The following is a 23,645-nucleotide window of genomic DNA, read 5'->3' on the forward strand; positions in this document are numbered from 1 at the left end:
CAGTCGGATCAAGAAAGGTGAGTTCGTTTTCTGCTGTTTATAACAGCAGTAACATATAATAGTGTATTGTATTGTACTTAAAATATATACCTTAATATCTAATGTTAAGTTTCTACAGTTTAGTTTTATATTTTGTCTGATTTATTCACCGAAGAATGAGATTATGAATGAATATTAGCCAGTAGTGCTGCTGCCAGTAAAGTGCGTCTAATAAATTTGTATATTTACACTGATGTGATTAGACAACGTGACACTTATTGCATTACTAATCAATTTATATTTGTATGGCATGTTAATATGGTTTAATAACTAATGAAACGTTTTAGCTGTATCGTTATGTACTATGAAGTGTAATAAAATAAGCTACTATAGTAATGCTGGTGTTTTTCAAGAGAACTATACTGTATTATAATAGCATATACAACATTTCTACAGCATTGACCTAAATACAGTGAACTGATGATTAATAAATGCTGTAGGCCTTATAGGATATTTTAGTACTTTAAATCTGGTGTATTGTATTATAAAACTTATAGAAAACAGCAACTAGAATAAGATAAAACAACATAATTTACAGTACGTACGGTTCAAAAAGACTATAAATCACTGGTATTTTAGACATGTATATCTGTTTTAGCATTTACTGTAGAGTAATATACTGATAATTATTTTATTAATTTTTTTATAATTATATTTTATATGTATTATATTATAACACATTTGTATATATTTTTAGAGATGCTGGCAGTGATGCGGTTAAATGCTGAGTGCGCAGAGCGTCAGTCCCTCCCTCCATCTCTCTCTCTCCATCCCTCCCTCTATTTCTCTCGCTTTCTCTCTCGTGATGACGGCTAGAGTCGTGCCTCCACACCGCATGTGTGTGAGAGCGTGTGTACGGTACATGGATCATTCCGTCCACACCAACGGAGACACTGCCGCCGCATCCAGCGATCATTCTCCCGTAGACCGACCGCAGATTCTCCCTCTCTCCGGACTCGGTGAGATGCTGCAGGTAAGCGTTTATCTTCTCCATTAACCCTGCGGATCATGCGCATACAGTATCTGTCGGTGTGTGTGTGTGTGTGAGAGGATACTATTGATCTGTCAGAAGGGTTTTGTGATGCTCCATGCACGATCTGAAGGCCTACTGGAGCATATACACAGTCTATTTCTGTTGTGTGTGTGTGTGTGTGTGTTATCATGTATGTGTGCAGATCGAGGTAAGGTTGGTTTATATATTTGCACATTCGTTCATTTTTGAACAGTGACATTTGTCTGACATGCTTTTATATTGTTTACTAAGCTACTATGAATTTTGGGTCTGAAATCACATGCAAGCATGACTTAAAAACCACATTAGCACTATTTAATTTACTCAACAGTGTTGTACTTTTATAGTCGTTGGCTGCTAATATGATTTATTTAGATTAATAATTATATTATTAAGGTTTGAATGAGCAAATATAAAACCAAATTTACCCTAATATGTGTTCTGTGTGGATCTCTGGAGATTTAGAAATGTGCTTAGGGTTGGTTTATAGGTCAGAGTAGTGTATTATTTCTAGAAATCACCCATACTTAAGTTACAGTGAAAGCTATCTGGCTTTTATAGAGCGTCATCTTTTCATTATTGGCTTTATGAAGAAACACAGAGCATCAAAACACTAGAGAAGGTTCTGCGAAGAGTGTAATGCTTCAGGACTTCATCGTGCAACTCAAAAAGGAAAAACATCTATATTATGACTTTAAATGTTACATCACATTATAGAAAGATTCACTTTGCTTTGACTTAAAATGGCTTTTTAGCATTGTAAAACTCAATTAAATTTTAGAAACTCACTTAAATCAGCACCTTATTTATTTGTTTATTACATTTCTAAGTCAGAAAGGAGCTAAACTAGTCTTAAAATAATCGTTTACAAAACAAAATTCTATAAATGTACAGCACAGTTCATATATTTACAAAATGAATACAGCAATGAAAGCTTAAGTATTCTTCCAGACACAAAGGAATTCACCTCAATAAATGTAAAATGTTGAAACAAATATTTGTATATCAGGTAATTATGCATTTATGAATGTTGTTAGATGTATTTATGGATCATTGAATCTGCATTTGCAAATCGTCACAGGGCTGCTTCGAATTTGTGTGCAGTGTTTTTAGGCCTTCCTAACAGATTTGTAAAGATTCGACACAAGCTCATTCTGAAAACGTACCCCTATATACAATTGTGGAGTGCACCAAATATGCACCAGGAGCTACTTTTTTTATTTATTTATTTTTTGCTGTTTTTGTTTTTACGAATCCACCAGAGGCTGCTGTGCATGCTTTTTCACATCTCAAATTTCTCTCCCAACTGCCATTCACTCTTGCTGTTTTCACCTAAATCCAGCAGAGACTGACTGACCGATCGAATGGCCCCCTCTCCTTTTTCCCTAAACCCAACCAATAGTGTTTTCAAAAGCACACATTGACCCACCCACTCACTTCCCTAAACGCAGCAGACAGTGTTTTCAAAAGCAATCCAGAAAAAAGCCCTTTGATTTTTACCATGTTTACCACATTCTCACCCTGTTATTTACTTCTTTATTTTTAGTTTTTGGATTCTGTTTTTGTCAGCCCCACTTTCTGGAACCGTTCTTTTCCAAACTCAAACCTTGTTGTCATGGTCAACTCCTCTCTGCGTCTTAAGTCTGCTGACGTAGGCAGCGAGCCACTAGAAAAACTGGTAACAGCGGAAAAGCCATCCGTACCTTTGGCTGCATAGTTTGCGATCTCCAGAAATGTATATAAGGCTATGTATTCAGAATGAACCTGTGTTCATTCATTTTCTTGTCGGCTTAGTCCCTTTATTAATCCGGGGTCGCCACAGCGGAATGAACCACCAACTTATCTAGCACGTTTTTACACAGTGGATGCCCTTCCAGCCGCAACCCATCTCTGGGAAACATCCACACACACACACTACGGACAATTAGCTCACCCAATTCACCTGCACCACATGTCTTTGGACTGTGGGGGAAACCGGAGCACCCGGAGGAAACCCACGCAAACACAGGGAGAACATGCAAACTCCAGACAGAAACGCCAACTGAGCCGAGGCTTGAACCAGCGACCCGGCGACCTTCTTGCTGTAAGGCGACAGCACTATCTACTGCGTCACTACGTCCTTTGTTTATTTTTTATTTTATTTATATTTATAGTGTCTTCTGTTTAGCCAATCACAGTGAGCGGTTACTCCAACCACATCAAAAGTATTTTAAAATGGTTCCACAACACGACAGGAGAACACTTTTCTAATCGATATCAGGCTTTTTACTATTTTCGGTGACTAATTCACAGTAATGTGATGAATCTCTGATCACCGCAGATACATGAAGGATAATAATTCAATAAAGCCGGCATAAAAGGCCGTAGACAGAATTAACCGTGTCTGTGGGGATGAGCTGATGAAAGTGTGTCACGTTGGGGAGCAGATCACACACATACACACACACACACACACACTGACTCTTCATACACTCACAAATACACTTTACTGTGCTCTGTTTTCTTCTTGAATGTAGCACAGTAGTGTTTGTTTATATCAGGTGTGTTTATATCCTCTACACAGGTCAATCAGGACTCCCGAAGGCATCAGACACTCCGGTCGTTATGATTGGTCGTTATTTAAATGAGGCTGTCTAGTGTTATATATTGAAATCAGAGATTATTAAATGCATTAATAGTTAGTATATAAAACATGATCATTATATTGATAAAAGCATACAGGTCTGCACAATTCGGTTCGAGCCTCGGCTGGTTCAGTTGGCGTTTCTGTGTGGAGTTTGCATGTTCTCCCTGCGTTCGCGTGGGTTTCCTCCGGGTGCTCCGGTTTCCCCGAATTGGGTAGGCTAAACTGTCTTAAATAAGGAAAGCATTTATATTTCTTTTGCACTGTAGTGTCATCCAGCCTGAACTGTGAGTAAACGGTGAGCTCTCAGAGGAACACCGAGTTCAGATGATCAGTCAGATGAAGGACAGTGTGTGTGTGTGTGTGTGTGTGTGTGTGTGTGTGTGTGTGTGTGTGTGTGTGTGTGAATGTGCAGGATTCAGTTCTGCTGCACACACACAAACACCGCTCACGTGAAGGGCACACACACACACACACACACCGCCAGGTCAGCTGAGAGCATCACACCAATATAGAGTACAGCAGAATATTAACAGTACAACACTTAAAGGGACAGTCCACCCTTTAAATGAATATTCTGTCATCATTTAATCATATGAGCTGAAAAAATGAATAATAATTAAAGTGCTGTATACAATAATAATTTTATATCTGTTCTAAACATTTAAATTAAAACTAAACCATTTAAATAATTAACTTAAAATGTTCTGACTTATTTATTTTAATCCTCATTATGCATTCAGATTGATTTTAAGGCAGACATTTCTTTTTATATACAGTAAAAAAAAAATATATATATATATACTAGGATTTTTTCCAGCTGTGGCGGCACACTCTGTTGGGCATTTTACACAGATCTACCACTACATCTGGCGTTATTTCATTGACAGATGTCGTGGGTGCAGTATTAAGTCGAGATTGCATTCATGTAATAGCCTACGAGGCATGTCAATCTCTGCTTGACTGCTGATTTCCTCTGTTCGTGCACAAAACTTCTTGCGCGCCCTCAAATATACGCTGCTCAAGTGCGATTAAGGGCCTACTCACACTATGCCATCTGTACCATGCCCAGGCCCGTTTCCCGGATCGTTTGAAAAGTGTGAGTGCGCTGAATCGGGCTCAAGCACGGTTCATTTGGCCGGCCCTGGCCCAGTTGGAAGAGGTGGGCCTGAGCGCAGTTCACTTGGGCTTTGAAACTGAAAGCAAGACGTGACTTTTAAGGGACTGTTTCATATGGATTTATTAATCATTCCTACTGTTCTGCCGTAGTTTATAAAAGACGCATAACCCTCACTGCACGACAGCTGCGCACCTTCAGCAGACCTCCTCATTCCTGCAGCACGAGGGCTTTATGATTATGAGCGCCAAAAGTGGCGGATCTGTTCAGCGAAATATCTGACTGCGTGTCAAAGCATCCCAAAGGACTGTTTGGTGAAATATTTGACTGCATGTCACTGCATATCAAACGACTAAAATGATATAACTAGAGAAACCTCCACTGTGCTGCTGAGTGAGAGAGCGCTTCTAACTAAACAGCGCAGCAGCGATGACGTAAGCGTGCTGAGGCCCGATTGTGGTGTGAGTGCGGGCCGTCGGGGGAGACGGAAGGGGGGACAAGCTTGCTTTGGCCCGGTTCGGGGCAACTGTACCTAGTGTGAGTACGGCCTTAGTGCGTTTATGTAGCGAGTATGTCTCCAACATTTATTAGATTTGCTAGGAATATCTATGAATGTCTCCAATAGACTTGCGGAGCGGACCGCGGCATTAATGTGTCCTGAAGTAAAGTGAAACGACTATAAACTTTAGCAAGATAAAGTCATTATATGAAGAGCCACATACCTTTATCCATAAATAAAGTATAATTATGGAAACTGTGTTCATCATAACTGAAAGCTACGCCGTGTTTGCTGGCCTCACGCATCACGCACCTGTCAGTCTGTCAGCACGTCACCTTGAAGGGTTAAACAGAACGCACAGCACTATTATGGTCACAGAAAAGTTTGTGCTGTTAATATTCACTTTCCTTTTAATACGTTTTCGGTGCGATTTTAAACCGCTATTTAAAAACGATTTAATATTTTGAATAAGAAGCTGTAATGTAGCCGTGGCAGGATGAATTTTGGTGAATTTTAGCGGAAACCATGTGTGTGTGTATATATATTTATATGATAGGGCTGGGCGATTTAGCAAAAAAAAAATCTAGGTTTTTTATAAAGTTTGACCCATTCACGATTTCGATTTCGATTTTTTTTATTGTGTTACTAGTCTTCTCAAAACATTACAACATGACTGAAGTAACACTCTCTTTAAAAGTAACTTGAAAAACCATCTGGTTAAGGAACACTGTATTTTTAATGGCCATGTCATACAAAAATTGGTCAAGGTATAAATAAATGTAAAACAATATCACGAGGTAAATAGCGTTGCTGAAGATTTGAATAAGAAATATTTGTATAAATATTGCAGTTGCAGGAATACAGGGGTATTTTTTGCAAGTTTTGCTGAGCCTAGGAAAGATTGGCTGTCAGCTCGGCTTTGACTTTGTCTTCTGATTGAATGACAGGTTGTAATGCTGCTGCCTTTTCTTAAAAAGATACAGTGGAAGAAAAGGACTGAACATGGAAACTGTAAAGCCTAATTTAACCCAATGTGTGAAGTTGTGGATGTATAGCAGGAGCAAATACAAGCACCAGATGTGTGTCTAATATAAAATAATATATTTAATTAATTTTTCTTTTTCCCCCGTTTAAATTCCGATCATTGGATGCGCTTTGCTCCACTCTCTGTATTATGCTGCCTGATCTGTCTGGTTTTTAACTAGGTCCGCTAAATGACGTCATGGGGGCGGCTACTTTCATTTTCTCTGCTACAGTCCCTCACCTCTACTCGTGTTCAATTCAAAAGATCGGCGCGGTTTTTCACATGGCAGGCTTTTACGTCCTTCATACATGTTGAGATTGAGTTTATCGAATTGATGAGGGAATATGTCTTGACAATCCACACAGATGTGCAACAAGTAATCCTACATGATTACAGCCCTAATATATATATATATATATATATATATATATCGTAGTGGAACAAAATAGCTTTTAATTTTATTTTACTGTAATTTTTCAAAAATGATCTATGAGGTCATATTAGTGTCAAAGACAAGTCTTTTTGCTTGTATGTACGTGCCCAATTTTGGATGTAAGATGAATCTGTTTTGTTTTAAATTGCTTCAGAGTCATATTCGGCAGTTTTAGTGATGCAGTGAGTTGTCAGACGTATTTAGGCTTTGCAGCTTTTTGAACATTTTAAAGCACACAATTTTATTTAACTCCATTTATTTCAATGCAGTAAAATAACAATGAGGAACGAATACAGTAATATCATGAGTAATAGCTTGATTAACTGTCCTAAAAATAATCTCAATCGATATAAAATGGTCAATTCTTTCCAAACTGAGACATTCAAGTCATCTGATGAAATTGTATTTAATGTATATTGCAGAAAACAAAACATCCCAGTGTTGTCGTTTCTTTTCAAAATACTGTAAGCCGGACTACTTCTTTTGTAAAGTAGTTTGAGGGTTGATGTGTAGTTTTTCTTTATTTACAGCGTGCGTGTCTTACAGTGGCGCCTCAGAGCTCTTAGTGTGATAGTTTCAGTGAATGAACAGCTGCTGTGAGTGTGATTAACACTGAAAAACTCTATTAACCCTTCAGTCTCTGCTCGTATCTGAATGACAGATCACTGCACTGTAAATGTGCCTCCGTGATTCACTGCACGCGCGTGTGGGCTGATAACATTGTGACTCACGTCTGTGACTCAAACACACATTTATTCATTCAGCAGATGCTTTCGGGAATCACAGATGCACTGAACTCGATGCACGATCACGTTTACTTTTGTTTGTTTTGTTAACCTAGTTAAGTCTTCACATGTCACTTTAAGCTGAATACTAGTGTCTTGAAGAATATCTAGTCTAATATTGAGTGCTGTCACCATGGCAAAGATAAAATAAATCAGTTATTAGAGATGAGTTATTAAAACTATTATGATTAGAAATGTGCTCTTCTTTCCGTTAAACAGAAATTAGGGAAAAAATATAAACAGGGGGGTGAATAATTCTGACTGCATCTGTATTTAATATACTGAGCCTATGACTTACCTTTAGTCTGAAGGACAGTTGCTTGAATCTGGACTGGACAGATAACACTCGTCTCTTCTGTCGACCCACTTCCCCTCCTGTGTTTTTATTTATTTTAAGATAAGTGCAAACTGGAGAGCTGGATGAATTATTGATGATCCTGCAAATGGTGATCCCTCAAATGAAGAGGCATGTTTAATTAGCAGAGCTGCCTTGAAAAGCTCATTAACCCTCCACAGGCCTCACATCAATACAACAGTAATCACTCAACTCACGCTGTTATTTATACAGGGAAATGGAGACTTTTCAGGAAAACATCTGCATGTGTAAATTAGGCCTGTCACAATAATCAGTATATGGACTTATCGCACTACACATGGACATGACCTCAGTCATTTTTGGTGATGCAATATACACTAACATAGTGTTTCTCAACTGGTGGGTTAGACTCCTAACATTTTCAGTGGGTCGCGGAGTGTGTGTTCAAAAACAAAACAACAAAAGTAACATTTTTTACTTATTTTTGCTTATGTAACCCCGCCAGTCCTACACAACCCAACCCGCTCCGAGCTGGTATTGAACCGGCGACCTTCCGCATGGGAGTCGGTTGCTCTAACAAGGAGGCTGAAGACCATGGCCTCTAGCGTCTGTCGCTAGAGCACCTTTAGAGGTCAGAGGAGTGAGGTTTACCTGCACACTACACACTAGCTGGTCTCCGTTACACTCACCCCCCTAAACCTCACTCCCATCCGGGTCACAGCACCAATGTAACCCCACCGGCTCTACACCACCCAACCCGCTCCAAGCTGGTTTCGAACTGGCGACCTTCTGCATGGGAGTCGTTTGCTCTAACAAGGAGTCTAAAGACCATGTCCCCTAGCGCCTGTCGCTAGAGCACCTTTAGAGGTCAGAGGAGTGAGGTTTACCTGCACAGCACACACTAGCTGGCCTCCGTTACACTTATACCGGACTTTTATTTTGAAATGTGTACGCGACAACCCTACTGTTTGACATGTGAAATTTCATTTAATTATTGCAACAAATATCAAGCGTAAGTACGACCCCGAATATATAAAGTATAGATATATATATATTGTTAACAAAAAAGACTTAAAGCCTCGGTGTCATATGTAGTGAGGTGCTCTCATGAAACCTTCTAAATTAAAACAACATTTAGAAACCAGACATGTTTTTTTAACAGTTTATTATTAACAGTATTTGTCGTTTTTACTTTGTAATATTTCTATAATTTGATCCATTTTGTTAAATGACAACAATGAAATATTGTTTGTAAGTCTTGGTGAACTTCTTATGATTTATCTGTCAGTACTTGTTTATGTTAACAAATCAATACAAATTAAGTATAATTCCTAAAATTGTATTATAGTTCCTAAAAATTTGGGTCGCGGCTTGGTGACCATGTAAAAATGTGGGTGCCATGGCCAAAACAGTTGAGAGCATCTGCACTAACAGAAAGAGTTGGGCGATGTGGACCAATTTGGCATCGTACGACGTCTAATGTGAAGCATCGCGATGGACGATGGCATCTTCATCATTTAAAAAAATGCGGGGGGGTGGCAACTCGTTTGCAGGCAATATGACTCCCACAATTGCATAGAAACTCCCGGAACTTCCAGGAGACTTGGGATGTCTAAATATCACGTTAAACAACTGTAGTGAGACGCGATCCAGCGGCACATCTTTCATAAACTCTCCGACGTGCGCTGCTCTCTGCCTGGAGCTCAGAGGAGCGCATGACAGCGTGTGGCTATAAGTGTGTGTGTGGTCACGTGATGTGCGTTTTCAGCGGACGGAGGGCTGTTCAGAAATGCTTGGGAAAACAGTGTGGATGTGGATCATTTTTGTTCTAAAATGGCATTTTACACTTAGACGTATGAGTGTAAACAGGGCCTCAGTGTGTATTTTTCGCAAGCGGCTTTGGGATGGGGGCGGGGCGATGGGTCGCGATGCCGGCTCAGCATCAAGTTGGCTATTGGCCATCGGCGATGGACGATGGCATCGTCTATCGGACCTACCCTACTAACAGACCACTTTATTGGGTACAACTGCTCGTTAACTTAAATTTATAATCAGCCAATCACGTGGCAGCAGCTTAATGCATTTAGGCATGTAGACATGGTCAAGAGGATCTGCTGCAGTTCAAAGCGAGCATCAGAATGGGGATGAAAGGGGATTTAAGTGACTTTGAACGTGGCACAGTTGTTGGTGCCAGTCGGGCTGCTCTGAGTATTTCAGAAACTGGACAATAGAAGATTGGAGAAACGTTGCCTGATCTGATGTGTCTCCATTTCTGCTGCCACATTCGTATGGTCGGGTCAGAATTTGGCATCAACAACATGAAAGCATGGATCATCCTGCCTTGTATCAGCAGTTCAGACTGGTGGTGGTGGTGTAATGGTGTGGGGGAGATTTCCTATTTCCCATTAGTACCAATCGAGCATCATGCATTACATCATGCATGCCATATATCTGCATCAGGAGTTTACATAATAAAAGCAAACTGAAATTGCACTCAAAAGCACAACTATGAATGATAAATGCAGGGAATGTTCTGATGGGCTCCTGCTGCTTTCCATATCTGTGTATCTGCTTGTGTTTGTTGCCATGACAACTTAATGACTGTATTCCAATATAGAGAATAAAACTAGCATTGCATGAAACTCTGAGTCAGTGTGTGCGTGTGTGTGTGTGTGTGTGTGTGTGTGTGTGTGTGTGTGTGTGTGTCTGCAGAACAGAAAAGCAGTGTTTGTGTTATTTATTTATTCTCTGTTTCTCTCTGTTTTAGGTGTCTCTCTGTGTTTAGCCTGACTCATCTGACTGACAGCAGGAGGCCAGAGATACACACACACACACACACACACACACACACACACACACACACCTTTAATGATAATGTCTACACCCTAACTAAACCAAACCTCACAGAAACATCATTAGATACTAATAAAACATGTTCTGGCTTATTTATAAGTGTTTTAATTAGTGAGGAGCTGTGAAATTTCAGTACTAGTCAGTGGTTTTCATATCTCAGTATTTAAGTCCTCAGAAGTATAGATAAACCAGTACACACACACACAGGTTTGCTGTCTATTTCAGTAAGGACATTACTTAGACTTCCATTGTTTTTTTTTCATCAGTTTAATAATAATATCGATAGCCTGGCTTATAGCCCCTAAACCAAACCCCAATAATAACACGTTTCCTTTCCATTTATAAACATTTAAATTAGTAAGTAGCAGTGAAATATCAACACTAGTGGGTCATTTTGATCTCACTATCTTGATATAGGACAACTGAGCCCTCACAATTATAGCTAAACCAGTACACACACACACATACACACACACACACAGGTTTGTCTAAATATCTTAGTGAGGACATTACATAGACTTCCATTGTTTTTATATTAGGTTAACGACACTGTCTACAGCCTAACTAATCCAAACCTCACATAAACATCATTAGATACTGGTAAAAGCATATTTCTTTCCCTTTTTTAGCATTTTAATTAGCGAGGAGCAGTGAAATGTCAACACTAGTGGGTGGTTTTCATATCTCACTATATAAGTGAGCCCTCACAAGTATAGCTAAACCAGTGCACACACACACACACAGGGGTTTCTCAAACTATCTTAGTGAGGACATTACATAGACTTCCATTGTTTTTATATTAGGTTAATGACACTGTCTACACCCTAACTAAACCAAACCTAATAGAAACATCATTAGATATTAATAAAAGCATATTTCTTTCCCTTTTTAATGCATTTTAGTTAGTGAGGAGTTGTAAAATGTCAGTACTAGTGGGTGGTTTTCATATCTCACTGTATAAGTGAGCCCTTACAAGTATAGCTAAACCAGTACACATACACACAGGTTCTCAGTAAGGGCAGTACATAGACTTCTATTGTTTTTGTAATATCAGTTAATGATAATATCTATAGCCTAGCTGTACCCCTTAACCAAACCCTAATAAAAACATAAATATTTTCTATTTATAAGGATTTAAATTAGCGAGAAGCAGTGAAGAGTCAACATTAGAGGGTCATTTTGATCTCAATATCTCGATATAGAAGTTTTTATTTATTTATTTATTTTATTTAACAGGGACAATGCTCATTAATAAACAGTAAAACTGTAAATTAGCCAGAGTTAGCCACAAGGGCTAATTTTTATCTGTTGCCCTCTGCCAGATTTTTAGGCAACCTAAAATTGAAAACACATCATCACACATACAAAAACAGTGAAGTCACAAATGACAAAGGGATAAAACATGCAACTATCTTAGTAAGGACATTACATAGACTTCCATTGTTTTTTTTTATAGCAGGTAAATGATAATATCTATAGCCTACCCCAAAACCAAACATGACAGAAACATCATTAGAGATTTTTATTTATAAGCTTTTTAATCAGTGAGGAGCAGTGAAATGTCAGCACTAGTGGGTCGTTTTGATTTCTCACTATTGACCTTATTTGGCAGGGTGGAAGTGCGCTCGTTTGTGCGATTGTTTTGGAACTTCTGATTCTGATGACTATGAATAATAAATGGCAGAAAGCTGTCAAACTACTCACTTTACAAACGTGTGTTAATGACTATACATGAAAAGTAGAATAGCAATATAAGAAAAAGATCAGTTTGCAACATCAAACAGCAGAACAAGCTGCTTTCATCATCTAAAAATCAATGGAAGTGAACAAGAGCGGACGTCTTAAGTCAAAAAGAGTCCAATGCTTGTGTCCGCTCGTACATGAAGAATAAGTTCTATGCTCAATCTCGCTATAGGACAGCTGAGTCCTCACAAGTATAGCTAAACCACTGCACACACACACTCGTGATGACGACCTCGGCTCTGCGGCGGCAGGTGAAGAACATCGTGCACAATTACTCGGATGCGGAGATCAAGGTGCGCGAGGCGACCTCTAATGACCCCTGGGGCCCGTCCAGCTCCCTTATGTCGGAGATCGCCGAGCTCACCTTCAGCGTGGTGGCCTTCAGCGAGGTCATGGCCATGGTGTGGAAGAGGCTGAACGACCACGGCAAGAACTGGAGACACGTCTACAAGGTGACCGGCACTATTCATTCATTCATTTTCTTTTCGGCTTAGTCCTTTCATTCATCAGGGGTGGCCACAGCGGAATGAACCGATAACTATTCCAGCTTATGTTATTATGCAGCGGATGCCCTTCCAGCTGCAACCCAGTACTGGGAAATATCCATACACTCTTGCATTAAAATTCATACACTAACATGTCTTTGGACTTGTGGGGGAAACCAGAGCACACAGGGAAAACCCACGCCAACACGGGGAGAACATGCAAACTGCACACAGAAACACCAACTGACCCAGCCAGGGCTCGAACCAGCGACCTCCTTGCTGTGAGGCGACAGTGCTACCCAATGTGTGTTAAAATAATGGAGTTAAATGTGTGTTTATCTGCTCGTGTGTGTGTGTGTGTGTCCTCCAGGCTCTGACGCTGCTGGATTATCTGGCCAAGACGGGATCGGAGCGTGTGGCGCAGCAGTGTCGAGAGAACGCCTTCACCATCCAGACGCTCCGAGACTTCCAGTATGTGGACCGGGACGGGCGCGATCAGGGCGTCAACGTGCGCGAGAAGGCCAAGCAGCTGGTGGCACTGCTGCGGGACGAGGACCGGCTGCGGGCGGAGCGAGCGCAGGCACTCAAGACCAAAGAGAGGATGATGGCGGCAGGAGCTCCACCAGCGTACCCCAGCAGACGCAGCAGTCAGCCCAGCATGGCAGCTCTGTACGGGGAAGAGTTCAACCACTCCAGAGGATCCCCGTCATCCTTCAACTGTGAGTCTGCACGTAAACACAACTGAGAACACTGCCTGTGAACATGCTCTAGTGGATTATAGTCGCGTAGTTTATAGTATTTAATATAATATACATGCTTTAGTTTTGAGTTTTTAATTCACACACACACACACACACGCACACACACACACACACACACACACACACACTGACAGTATAAGTGAGGGAAGATGCTGATGGATTATGACAGAGCCATCAAATGAAACTGTGTGTGTGTACGTGTGTGTGTGTGTGTGCGTCAGCCTCCTCCTCGTCCCCCAGGGCGTCTGATCTGGAGCAAACACGGCCGCAGACGAGTGGAGAAGAAGAGCTTCAGCTGCAGCTAGCTCTGGCCATGAGCAGAGAGGTACACACACACACACACATACATTGATAAACAAGTACAATACACACACACACACACACTAACCTTCATAAACAAACACACACAACCTCCAAAAAACACACACACACACACAACTGATGATGATCAGCTACAGCAAACAGACACACACACACACACACACACACACCTGCAGAAACCCACACAAACCAAAACATTTCATTCAAGTTGGTACAGCAAACACAAACACGTGAAACACACACAAACCTCCACAAACACCCACACACAAACCTCTAAACCCACACACATACAACATTTAAGCTGGTGTGTCTATGTGTCTGTGTATATGTGTGTATGTGTGTTTGTATGTATGTGTGAATCTATGTTTTTGTGTGTGTGTGTGTGTGTGTGTGTGCACGTCTGCGCGTATTTGTGTATGTGTGTGCGTGTTTGTGTGTATCTGCATGCTTTTGTATGTGTTTGTGTTTCTCTGTTTCTTTGTGTATGTGTGTGTGTGCATCTGTGTTTATTTGTGTGTCTGTGTGCATTTGTGTTTGTGTATCTGCATGTGTGTGTGTGTGTGTGTGTGTGTACGTGTGTGTGTGTTTGTTTTTGTGTTTATATGTTTGGTTGTGTCTACATGTCAGTGTGTGTCGGTCAGTGTGTGTCAGTCTGTGTGTGTGTCTGTCTGTGTGTATTTGTGTGTGTGCATCACTCTGCATCTTTGTGTGTGTGTGTGTGTGTGTGTGTGTCTGTGTGTGTGTAATGTTCATCTTTCAGTGTAGCGTGAGCAGAAAGACGAGCTGGAGGAGTTTTCCTGTTGACCTTTGCTGCTGTTTCTGAATATTTGCGTCCCGCAGGACTGAGTGGAGGAGCAGAAACCACACGCTGCTCAAAATAACACACATTAACCCAAATCCAGCACAGCGCTGAGCTCCAAACACTCCTGTCCAGCTCAGCCAATCCCTGTGCTCGAGATCTAAACACTCCTGTCTAGCTTAGCCAATCACTGTGCTCAAGCTTTAAACACTCCTGTCCAGCTCAGCCAATCACTGCACTCCTGCTATTGTTGAGGCGGAGGAGGAGATCAGAGCTGAGCAGACATAAACAACTGCACATCTTCAATAATTCAATATACAGTGCTAATGAACATGTGCTGTATTGATATCACGACCACTTCAGAATTCATTCATTTCATTTTTCTTCAGCTTAGTTCCTTATTTATCAGGGGTAGCTACAGGGGAATGAACCGCCAACTATTCCAGCATAGTTTTTACTCAGCTGATGCCCTTTTAGCTGCAACCCAGTACTGGGAAACACCCATACACTACACTAAGGCCAACTTAGTTCAATTCCCCTATAGCGCATGTGTTTGGACTGTGAAGGAATCCGGAGCACCCGGAGGAAACACACACCGACATGCGGAGAGCATGCAAACTCCACACAGAAATGCCAACTTTTTTTTTTCTGGAGATCTTTTATGGGTCTGAAGGGAATGCACCGCTGCTCCTTCACTAATGTGTGTGTGTGTGTGTGTGTGTGTGTGTTGTGCTTCAGGATCAGCGCAGCCGACATGGTGACGACCCTCCTGTTCAACAGGAGAGAGAGGGCGAGAGACACTCGGGCCCTCCAGAGGTGAGAAACACAAACACACATTGGTATTGGTGATTTACGAGGACTCTCCATAGGCGTAATGTATTTTCTACTGTAAAAACCATTTATTATATGGTCCTACCCATAATAACCCAACCCAAAGGGGAGGAGCTACTCTATGTCTGGCCTTTTTTTAGGTTTCAGTTGATTATGTCAAACTTCAAAAACAAATAGGATATTTCAAAGCACTTTAAGGGACCTAAGTAGGATTTTGAACAGTTTTGGATTTTGAAGACACAAGATATGTCCTCATGAATCACCTCAACGTTGTAATAACTAGTTGATAGCTAAATGTGTCCTCATAAATCAGTAATACCAGTACATAAGCACACACACAAATGCTGGTATTGGTGGTTTACGAGGACTCTCCAGAGGCGTAATGTATTTTATACTGTAAAAAACATTTATTATATGGCCCTACCCATAATAACCCAACCCAAAGGGGAGGAGCTACTCTATGTCTGGCCTTTCTTTAGGTTTCAGTTGATTATGTCAAACAAATTGCATATTTCAAAGCACTTTAAGGGACCTAAGTATGATTTTGAACAGTTTTGGATTATGGAGACACAAGAAATGTCCTCATAAATCACCTCAATGTTGTAATAACTAGTTCATAGCCATGGCATTATATACATTTGTGTCCTCATAAACCAGTAATACCAGTACATAAGCACACACACATAGAACTGTTGGTATTGGTGGTTTACGAGGTCTCTCCAGAGGCATAATGTATCTAATACTGTAAAAACCACTTATTATATGGCCCCACCCATAATAACCCAACCCAAAGGGGAGGAGCTACTCTGTGCCTGGCCTTTGTTTAAGTTTCAGTTGATAATGTCAGACTTTAAATAAAATTAGCATATTTCAAAGCACTTTAAAGGACAGTAGTATGATGTTTAACAGTTTTTGGATTATAAAGACACAAGATATGTCCCCACAAATCACCTCAACGTTGTAATAACTAGTTCATAGCCATGTCATTATACAAATTTGTGTCCTCATAAACCAGTAATACCAGTACATAAGCACACACACAGAACTGTTATTCTGGTATATATACTGGTATTGGTGGTTTATGAGGACTCTCTGGAGGCATAATGTACTTTATACTATAAAAAAACACTTATTATATGGTCCTACTCCTATACCAACTTTGTAAGTATGACTTTTAACGGTTTTGATTTACAAAGACACAAGGTATGTCCCCATAAACCACCTCAACATTGTCATATCTAGATTATGCCGATGTCATTAAACACATTCATGTCCTCATAAAACCAGAACACACATACACACTGGTGGTCTTCATTGACGCTGCTCTTGTCTTTCAGTCCGCCATGATGGATCTGGTGGATATATTCAGCTCCACGCCTACAGGACCCCTGAGAGACGAGTCCTGGGATGCTCCCTCCTCCTGTCCCGCCACCGCTGACCCCTGGGGGCCCTCCGGTCAGATGCAAGCACACTCATTTATAATTCCAGCTAGCTATTGATTGCAGTTCAGTCAGCTGTAATAATTATGACATCTGATGTAACTACTAATTTGATGTGTTCAGCTGTAAGGGTTGTTTCAGTGTTGTATTTGTGTTGTTTCAATGTTGTCATTGAGGTTACATCAAAATATAATCACATTTTGCCGAATGCCAAGGATAGATTAGCTTAAAGGAGTAAAAGTATTTTAAAAATCTCATATAGTGGCAATTTGAACTATTTAATGTGTAATAAATCAATGAAAAATGAAATCAAATAAACTCTTATGCATTGGTTTAATCAATACTGGTTTGGAAATTCTATTGATGCTCATGATTGTTGTTTTTTTTATATTCTAAAACTTTGATTTTGCAGATATTTCTAATGTGGCAACATTGATCAATTTGATTTGTTAATATTTAAAAATTATGTTGCATTAAATGTTGCATCAGCGTTGGTTTATTGCTTTTATCAATATGGAAACAACACATAACGTTATTTTAACACCATTTCAACACAAAAGAAAAATGTCTTGGGGAATTCCATCTGAATTCGGATAACTTTTTACAGCATTGAAAAAAAACAATATATAGTTAATATATGCAAAAATTATCCATAGATCACAATGTGGAGCCTTTTTAAATTAAACATTATCTACACTGATTATTTATATTTATTGTGGAATTTATTATCTTAACATTCTTTTAGTGGTTTACTTTTTGCCCTAATAACAGTGTTTATTCATTGTTTTGTTCTGTGTTTCAGCTGTAGTAAAGTCTAATAACCCAGTGGCTGGGAGTCCCTGGATGGCCCGCCCTTCCTCCAGTAGTCCCGCCCGCCAGTGGGGAACCCGCCAATCACCAACCAACCCCTGGGATGCCCCACCTTCAAACTCCACCTCTACTATGGATGAAAAAGTCTGGAGGAGCCCAGCAAGATTAGGTACAACATCATAAAACCCAATCAGACCACATGTTAATCAAGTTCAAGTACTGATAGCCCTGAAATTCAGCATGTGTTTACATCATAGTAAGTTGTTTTCTGTATGAAATCTGTACTGTCAAAATGGCAATTTATATCACAGCACTCAGCATATTATTAAATGAATATTTTTTTAACCGTTTCTCAGTGAATATAGGTAATGTTATATAATAGTTAATATAATAAATAATAGGTAATATAATAGTTATTAAAGCTATTATGTTTAAAAAACAGCACTTGGTAATATTTGTAAAAGAATTACAATTTCACAGTAGGGCAAATTTCAACTCCATTTTTCGATTTTGAGCAGATATTTCTGTCCCAAGCTTGAATAAACCACTCAAATAAACATTTTACATCTCGTTTTACATACTACCTTTATTTATTTATTTATTTTTGGATTAGATGCTACAACACACAGCCTTTACGTTCTAATACAGCTTTTCTCTTTAAATATGTAAATGTCAGTGAGTGGGAGGGACCCATTCTCCATTCCCGAGGAGGAGGAGCTTCAGGTGGAGGAGGAGGGGCTTCCACTGGAGAGGGAGGGGCCAAACCGAGTGTTCAGCCCTCGCTGTGAGAGTCCTGCAGGTGCCCATCAGAACACATATACACAGATTTCCCTCTGCATTCAGCTAAGGTGTCCACGCCTACACAGGGATATTTATAAACGGAGTCTTCATTTTTTTTTTTATCTGTGATGCTTTTTAGGGGAATATCGAACCAACAGGTGGCGATAAAAGCCTTTTAGTTTTTAAATCACATAGAAAGAACTGAACAGCAACTGATCTCAATCTCTGGTTTCAGATGGTGATCAGTTTGGAGAGCTGGTTCTCGGTGTTCATGTGAACGGACGAGAGAATGACAGTCCTGAGGCATTTGACCTGTCACGCCTTGGGCCTCCTCTGGACACAGCGACCCGCAGACAGTGTCGGACCCCTGAAGCATTTCTCGGACCCACCGCGGCGTCCCTCGTCAACCTGGACACGCTGATCCCCACAAATCCTCCGGTCAAGAGCAAAAACCCCTTCCTGTCAGGTCAGAGAACTGTCGCTGACAGATTTAGACACTTTCTGAAAGTCCTTAAAGGGATAGTTCACCAAAAAATTTACGTTCTGTCATCATTTACTCACCCTTTACTTATTTAAGACGTGCTTAAGAGTTTCTTTTTTCTGTTCAAAACAAAAGAGGATACTTTGAAGAATGCTGGAAACTCATACAGGTTTGGAACAAGTAAAGTGTGAATAAATGGTCAGGAAGGCTTTTTACCACCTAATAGTCTTAATATAATTACATTTATTAATGCTAAAAATTATTTTCTTTTCAGTACCCTATTTTTTTTTTTTATAAATAGTTTTAGAATCTTCAGCATAGTGTTATTTTAATTGTATCTATTTAAGTTTTAGTAATTTTATTTTGTGTTTTAACCACTTAAACTCTGCGGACCCGGTACCAGGTCTGTGACATCATCGACTTTCGCTTTCAGATTTAAAGGGCTAGCGTTGCACCAGACCCCCGTAAGTGGTGTTGTTTGAAAGTGTAGAATCCATATTTTATGCACACATGCATCACTTTGGTTTTTATTCTACTGTATAAAAGTTATTTACACTTAAATACACAGTATTTTGGAATTCCGAGCTAGGTATTTTACATTGGTTAATTTTCATATTTGTTTATATGACACATGTACAAGTTATAGCTCAAATGAAAGCTCTTGCCGGTGCTCATACAGTTCTATCTTTCTTTTTACTGAATTATATTCATATGCCAAACAGTTGGTGAATGAATTGTGGTGTTTTCATGGCGCAGAAATGTAAACAATACATTTGTGATCAATAAGCAGCCCCAGATAGCACAGACAGCTGTCATCTCTTACCTTATGCTGTGTGCTTCTGGGCCATTCTTTTCTGTTTTTGAGGTGATGTGCATAAGTAATCCTTTTATATGTCTGACGTGCTCCAAACACAGTGAATTATGTTTGATCAAACAAAAGAATAGTGAAATATAAAAAACAAGGATCGCTCCCTGTGGCTTGTACAGCACCTCTCATCAGTTGGAATGCAATAACTTTTGCATAGATTATGGTGGAGACATTTTTATTTTTTCCTTTGATTACAGACATGTGCAGGAACCACCAAAATTAATTACAGCACACTAGACCACACAGAACCTAAAAGGTACACTTTCAAATTTGAGTTAATAAAAAAAATACAAAAAGCGCCTCTTTTTTTAGGTGTTTATTATAACACAGACGACATATACAGATATTTTAAACACTTTCAATATTGTTTTATGAAAATTCAAAGGGTTTTCTTTAAAATGATACCAAATTTTTGCATTTACACCTCTGCATGTGGATTTGAGAAACTTTTAAATTTGGGTAGGCAAAATCCAGGTGGAAATCTCCAAATAGCAGCAGAGTTTAAGTGGTTAATATTGTTTTTCTCTAAAGTAATTATATGTTTTATTTATTTTACCTCATATATTTATTGTACTGTGTTTTTAGTTATTTATTGACTATTTATTAGTTAAAGAGTCACTATTCCTGAGCATAAATTAAACAAAAATGGGAAATATTTGCTTTGGAAACTTGATTAAAATTGCATTGTGTTTGTTGTTGTTGTTGGTGCAGGTCTGAGCACGCCGTCTCCCACGAACCCCTTCCACTGTGAGCAGCCCAGACTGACTCTGAATCAGATGCGTCCTCACTCCACGTCTCCTCTGCCGGCTCACGCTCTGTCCTACAGCGCATCTCTGCCGCTGCCCAACCTGCAACACAAACCTCAAACTTTGCCCTCGTCCTTCACACAGCCTCACCACGGCTTGCTGGAGCTTCCCAGCAACCTGCCCCAGCCGCTGCTGCCCCTCACGCCTGTCCCACTGCCACCCTCCAGCCGACAGAGACTACAGCAGAGCCACAACCCCTTCCTCTGAGACACCGCTCTAAATGTGAACACTCAAACTCAATGTGAATGCACTGAGAAGCTCATCTGAAGACTATGATTGTTACCGAACAGTTATTTTTAGCGAAAGTTCCAATAAGCCAACAACACAAAGCCACATCCTCTTCCTCAGAGACACCGCTTTAATCATACTGACTCAATCTGGATTACACTGATTCAGATTCAGTGTGAATAGACTAAAGAGTTCATCTGAAGACTATGCTTGTTACTGAACAGTTATTTTGAGTGAAAGTACATTTCCAATAGCCAACATAGAGCCACAGCTCCATCCCCCAAGACACTGCTATATATGTAGACACTTAAACATAATAAAAGTGATTCGGATTCAATGTGAAAGCACTGAGGAGCTCAACTGAAGACTATGATTGTTACTGTACAGTTATTTTTGTGAAAAATAACGAGTTTTTTTCCTAAAAAAAACTGACACAGAGCCACAACCCCTTACTCAGAGACTTTAATCATGCAGACTCAAACTGGATTATAGTGATTCAGATTCAGTGTGAATGCACTGAAGAGCGCATCTGAAGACTATGCTTGTTACTGAAGTTATTATTAGTGAAAGTATATTTCCAATAGCCAACAAACACAGAGCCACACCCCCTTCCTTTAAAACACTGCTATATATCTGGACGCCATATCTGGATTAAATTGATTCAGATTCAGTGTGAATGGACTAAGGAGCCCATCTGAAGATTATGATAGTTATTGAACAGTTATTTTTAGTAAAAATACTTTTGCAAATAGCTGACAAACACAGAGCTCTGACCCCTTCCTTGGAGACACTGCTTTTGTCATGCAGACTCAAACCGGATTACACTGATTCGGATTCAGTGTGAACAGTCTGAAGAGCTTATCTCTAGAAAATGACTGTTGATGAAGGCACTGAAAAGCTTGTCTGGAGGCTTTGATTGTTATTGAAGAGTCAGTATTAATGAAGGTACTTTCCCAAAAAGTTAACACAGAGCCAGGACCCCTTTCTCTGAGACACTGCTTTAAATGTGGACACCAAAACTGGATTAAAGTGATTCAGATTCAGTTTGAATGCGCTGAAGAGCTCATATCTACACAATGATTGTTACTGAAGAGTTCATTTTAGTGAAACAAACAGCACCACGGTGGTCAGTGCTAAAAACTTTTCCTTTGAGACACTGCTTTAAATGTGAACACTCAAACTGGATTAAAGTGAATCCGATTCCATGTGAAGGGTTTGGAAATCTGAACTATAGACTATGATTGTTGATGAAAATTCAATATTTTGTGAAAATGCTTTTCCTATAAATCATCAAACACAACACCAAAGCCGAAACCACAACACCTTCATCTGACTTAAGTTGGATTATGGCAATTCAGATTCAGTGTGAATGCTCTGAAGACCTCATCTAAAGACTATGATAGTTACTGAAAAGTGAGTTATTAGTGAAAGCACTTGTCCAATAAGCCAACAAACAAAGAACCACAGCCCCTCATTCTAAGATACAGCTTTAAACATGCCGACTCAAAGCGGATTACATCGATTCAGATTCAGTGTGAATGCTCTGAAGACCTCATCTTAAGACTGTGACCGTTACTGAACAGTACGTTTTTGTGAAAGCACTTGTCTAATAAGCCAACAAACACAGTCACACCACTTGCCCAGCTTTAAACATGCAGACTCAAAGCGGATTACAGCAATTCAGATTCAGTGTGAATGCTTTGAAGACCTCATCTAAAGACTATGATAGTTACTGAACAGTGAGTTATTAGTGAAAGCACTTGTCTAATAAGCCAACAAAGAACCACAGCCCCTCACTCTGAGATACAGCTTTAAACATGCCGACTCACAGCGGATTACAGCGATTCAGATTCAGTGTGAATGCTCTGAAGACCTCATCTAAAGACTATGATTGTTACTGAACAGTGAGTTTTTGTGAAAGCACTCATCCAATAAGCCAACAAACACAGTCACACCCCCTCGCCCTGAAATTCAGCTTTAAACATGCAGACTCAAAGCGGATTAAGGCGATTCAGATTCAGTGTGAATGCTCTAAAGAACTCATTTTAAGACTATGATCATTACTGAACAGTAAGTTTTTGTGAAAGCACTTGTCTAATAAGCCAACAAACAGAGTCACACTCCTTGCCCAGCTTTAAACATGCAGACTCAAAAGTGGATTACAGCGATTCAGATTCAGTGTGAATCCACCGAAGAGCTCAACTGAAGACTTTGATTGTTACAGAAGACTCTGTCTTTAGTGAAAAGTACTTTTTCAATAAGACAATACACATTTAATGCTGGCTAACTGTATTCTGGACCTAATATTAAGACATTTTACATGCAGGAGCGTGGGTTATATCATTTATACTGCTTGAAGATCAAAACAGAGTTTAGTTATCATAATGCATATTCTTATTGTGTCATGTTTTTGGTCAGATTTAAAATTTAAAAACATGCACTGGCCCTAAAATATCTAGGTAACAGGTTTATAATATCTTAAAGGCTAAAGACCCCCAAAGATATGTTCATAATTGCCTAATCTTATAAATGTAAAAAGCAGATATCAAATTTAATATTTAAAGAGCCAATTTAGACTGTAAAGTATTAATA

General features: G+C 39.7%; 1 protein-coding gene across 1 annotated transcript; it reads left to right on the forward strand.

Annotated features, from left to right (window-relative positions):
* Positions 1-908: 908 nt before the first annotated feature.
* epn3b (epsin 3b) lies at positions 909-23,441 on the forward strand. The gene is made up of 10 exons (XM_695043.10): positions 909-1,012; positions 10,616-12,896; positions 13,300-13,648; positions 13,912-14,015; positions 15,549-15,626; positions 16,979-17,096; positions 17,883-18,059; positions 18,567-18,689; positions 18,906-19,136; positions 20,731-23,441. Exons 2-10 carry the CDS (start codon positions 12,669-12,671, stop codon positions 21,030-21,032), a joined length of 1,710 nt encoding a protein of 569 aa, XP_700135.5. The 5' UTR covers positions 909-1,012; positions 10,616-12,668; the 3' UTR covers positions 21,033-23,441.
* Positions 23,442-23,645: the final 204 nt, after the last annotated feature.

The sequence above is a fragment of the Danio rerio genome, chromosome 1 (assembly GCF_049306965.1).
Source record: "Danio rerio strain Tuebingen ecotype United States chromosome 1, GRCz12tu, whole genome shotgun sequence".
NCBI classification, from domain to species: Eukaryota; Metazoa; Chordata; class Actinopteri; order Cypriniformes; family Danionidae; genus Danio; species Danio rerio.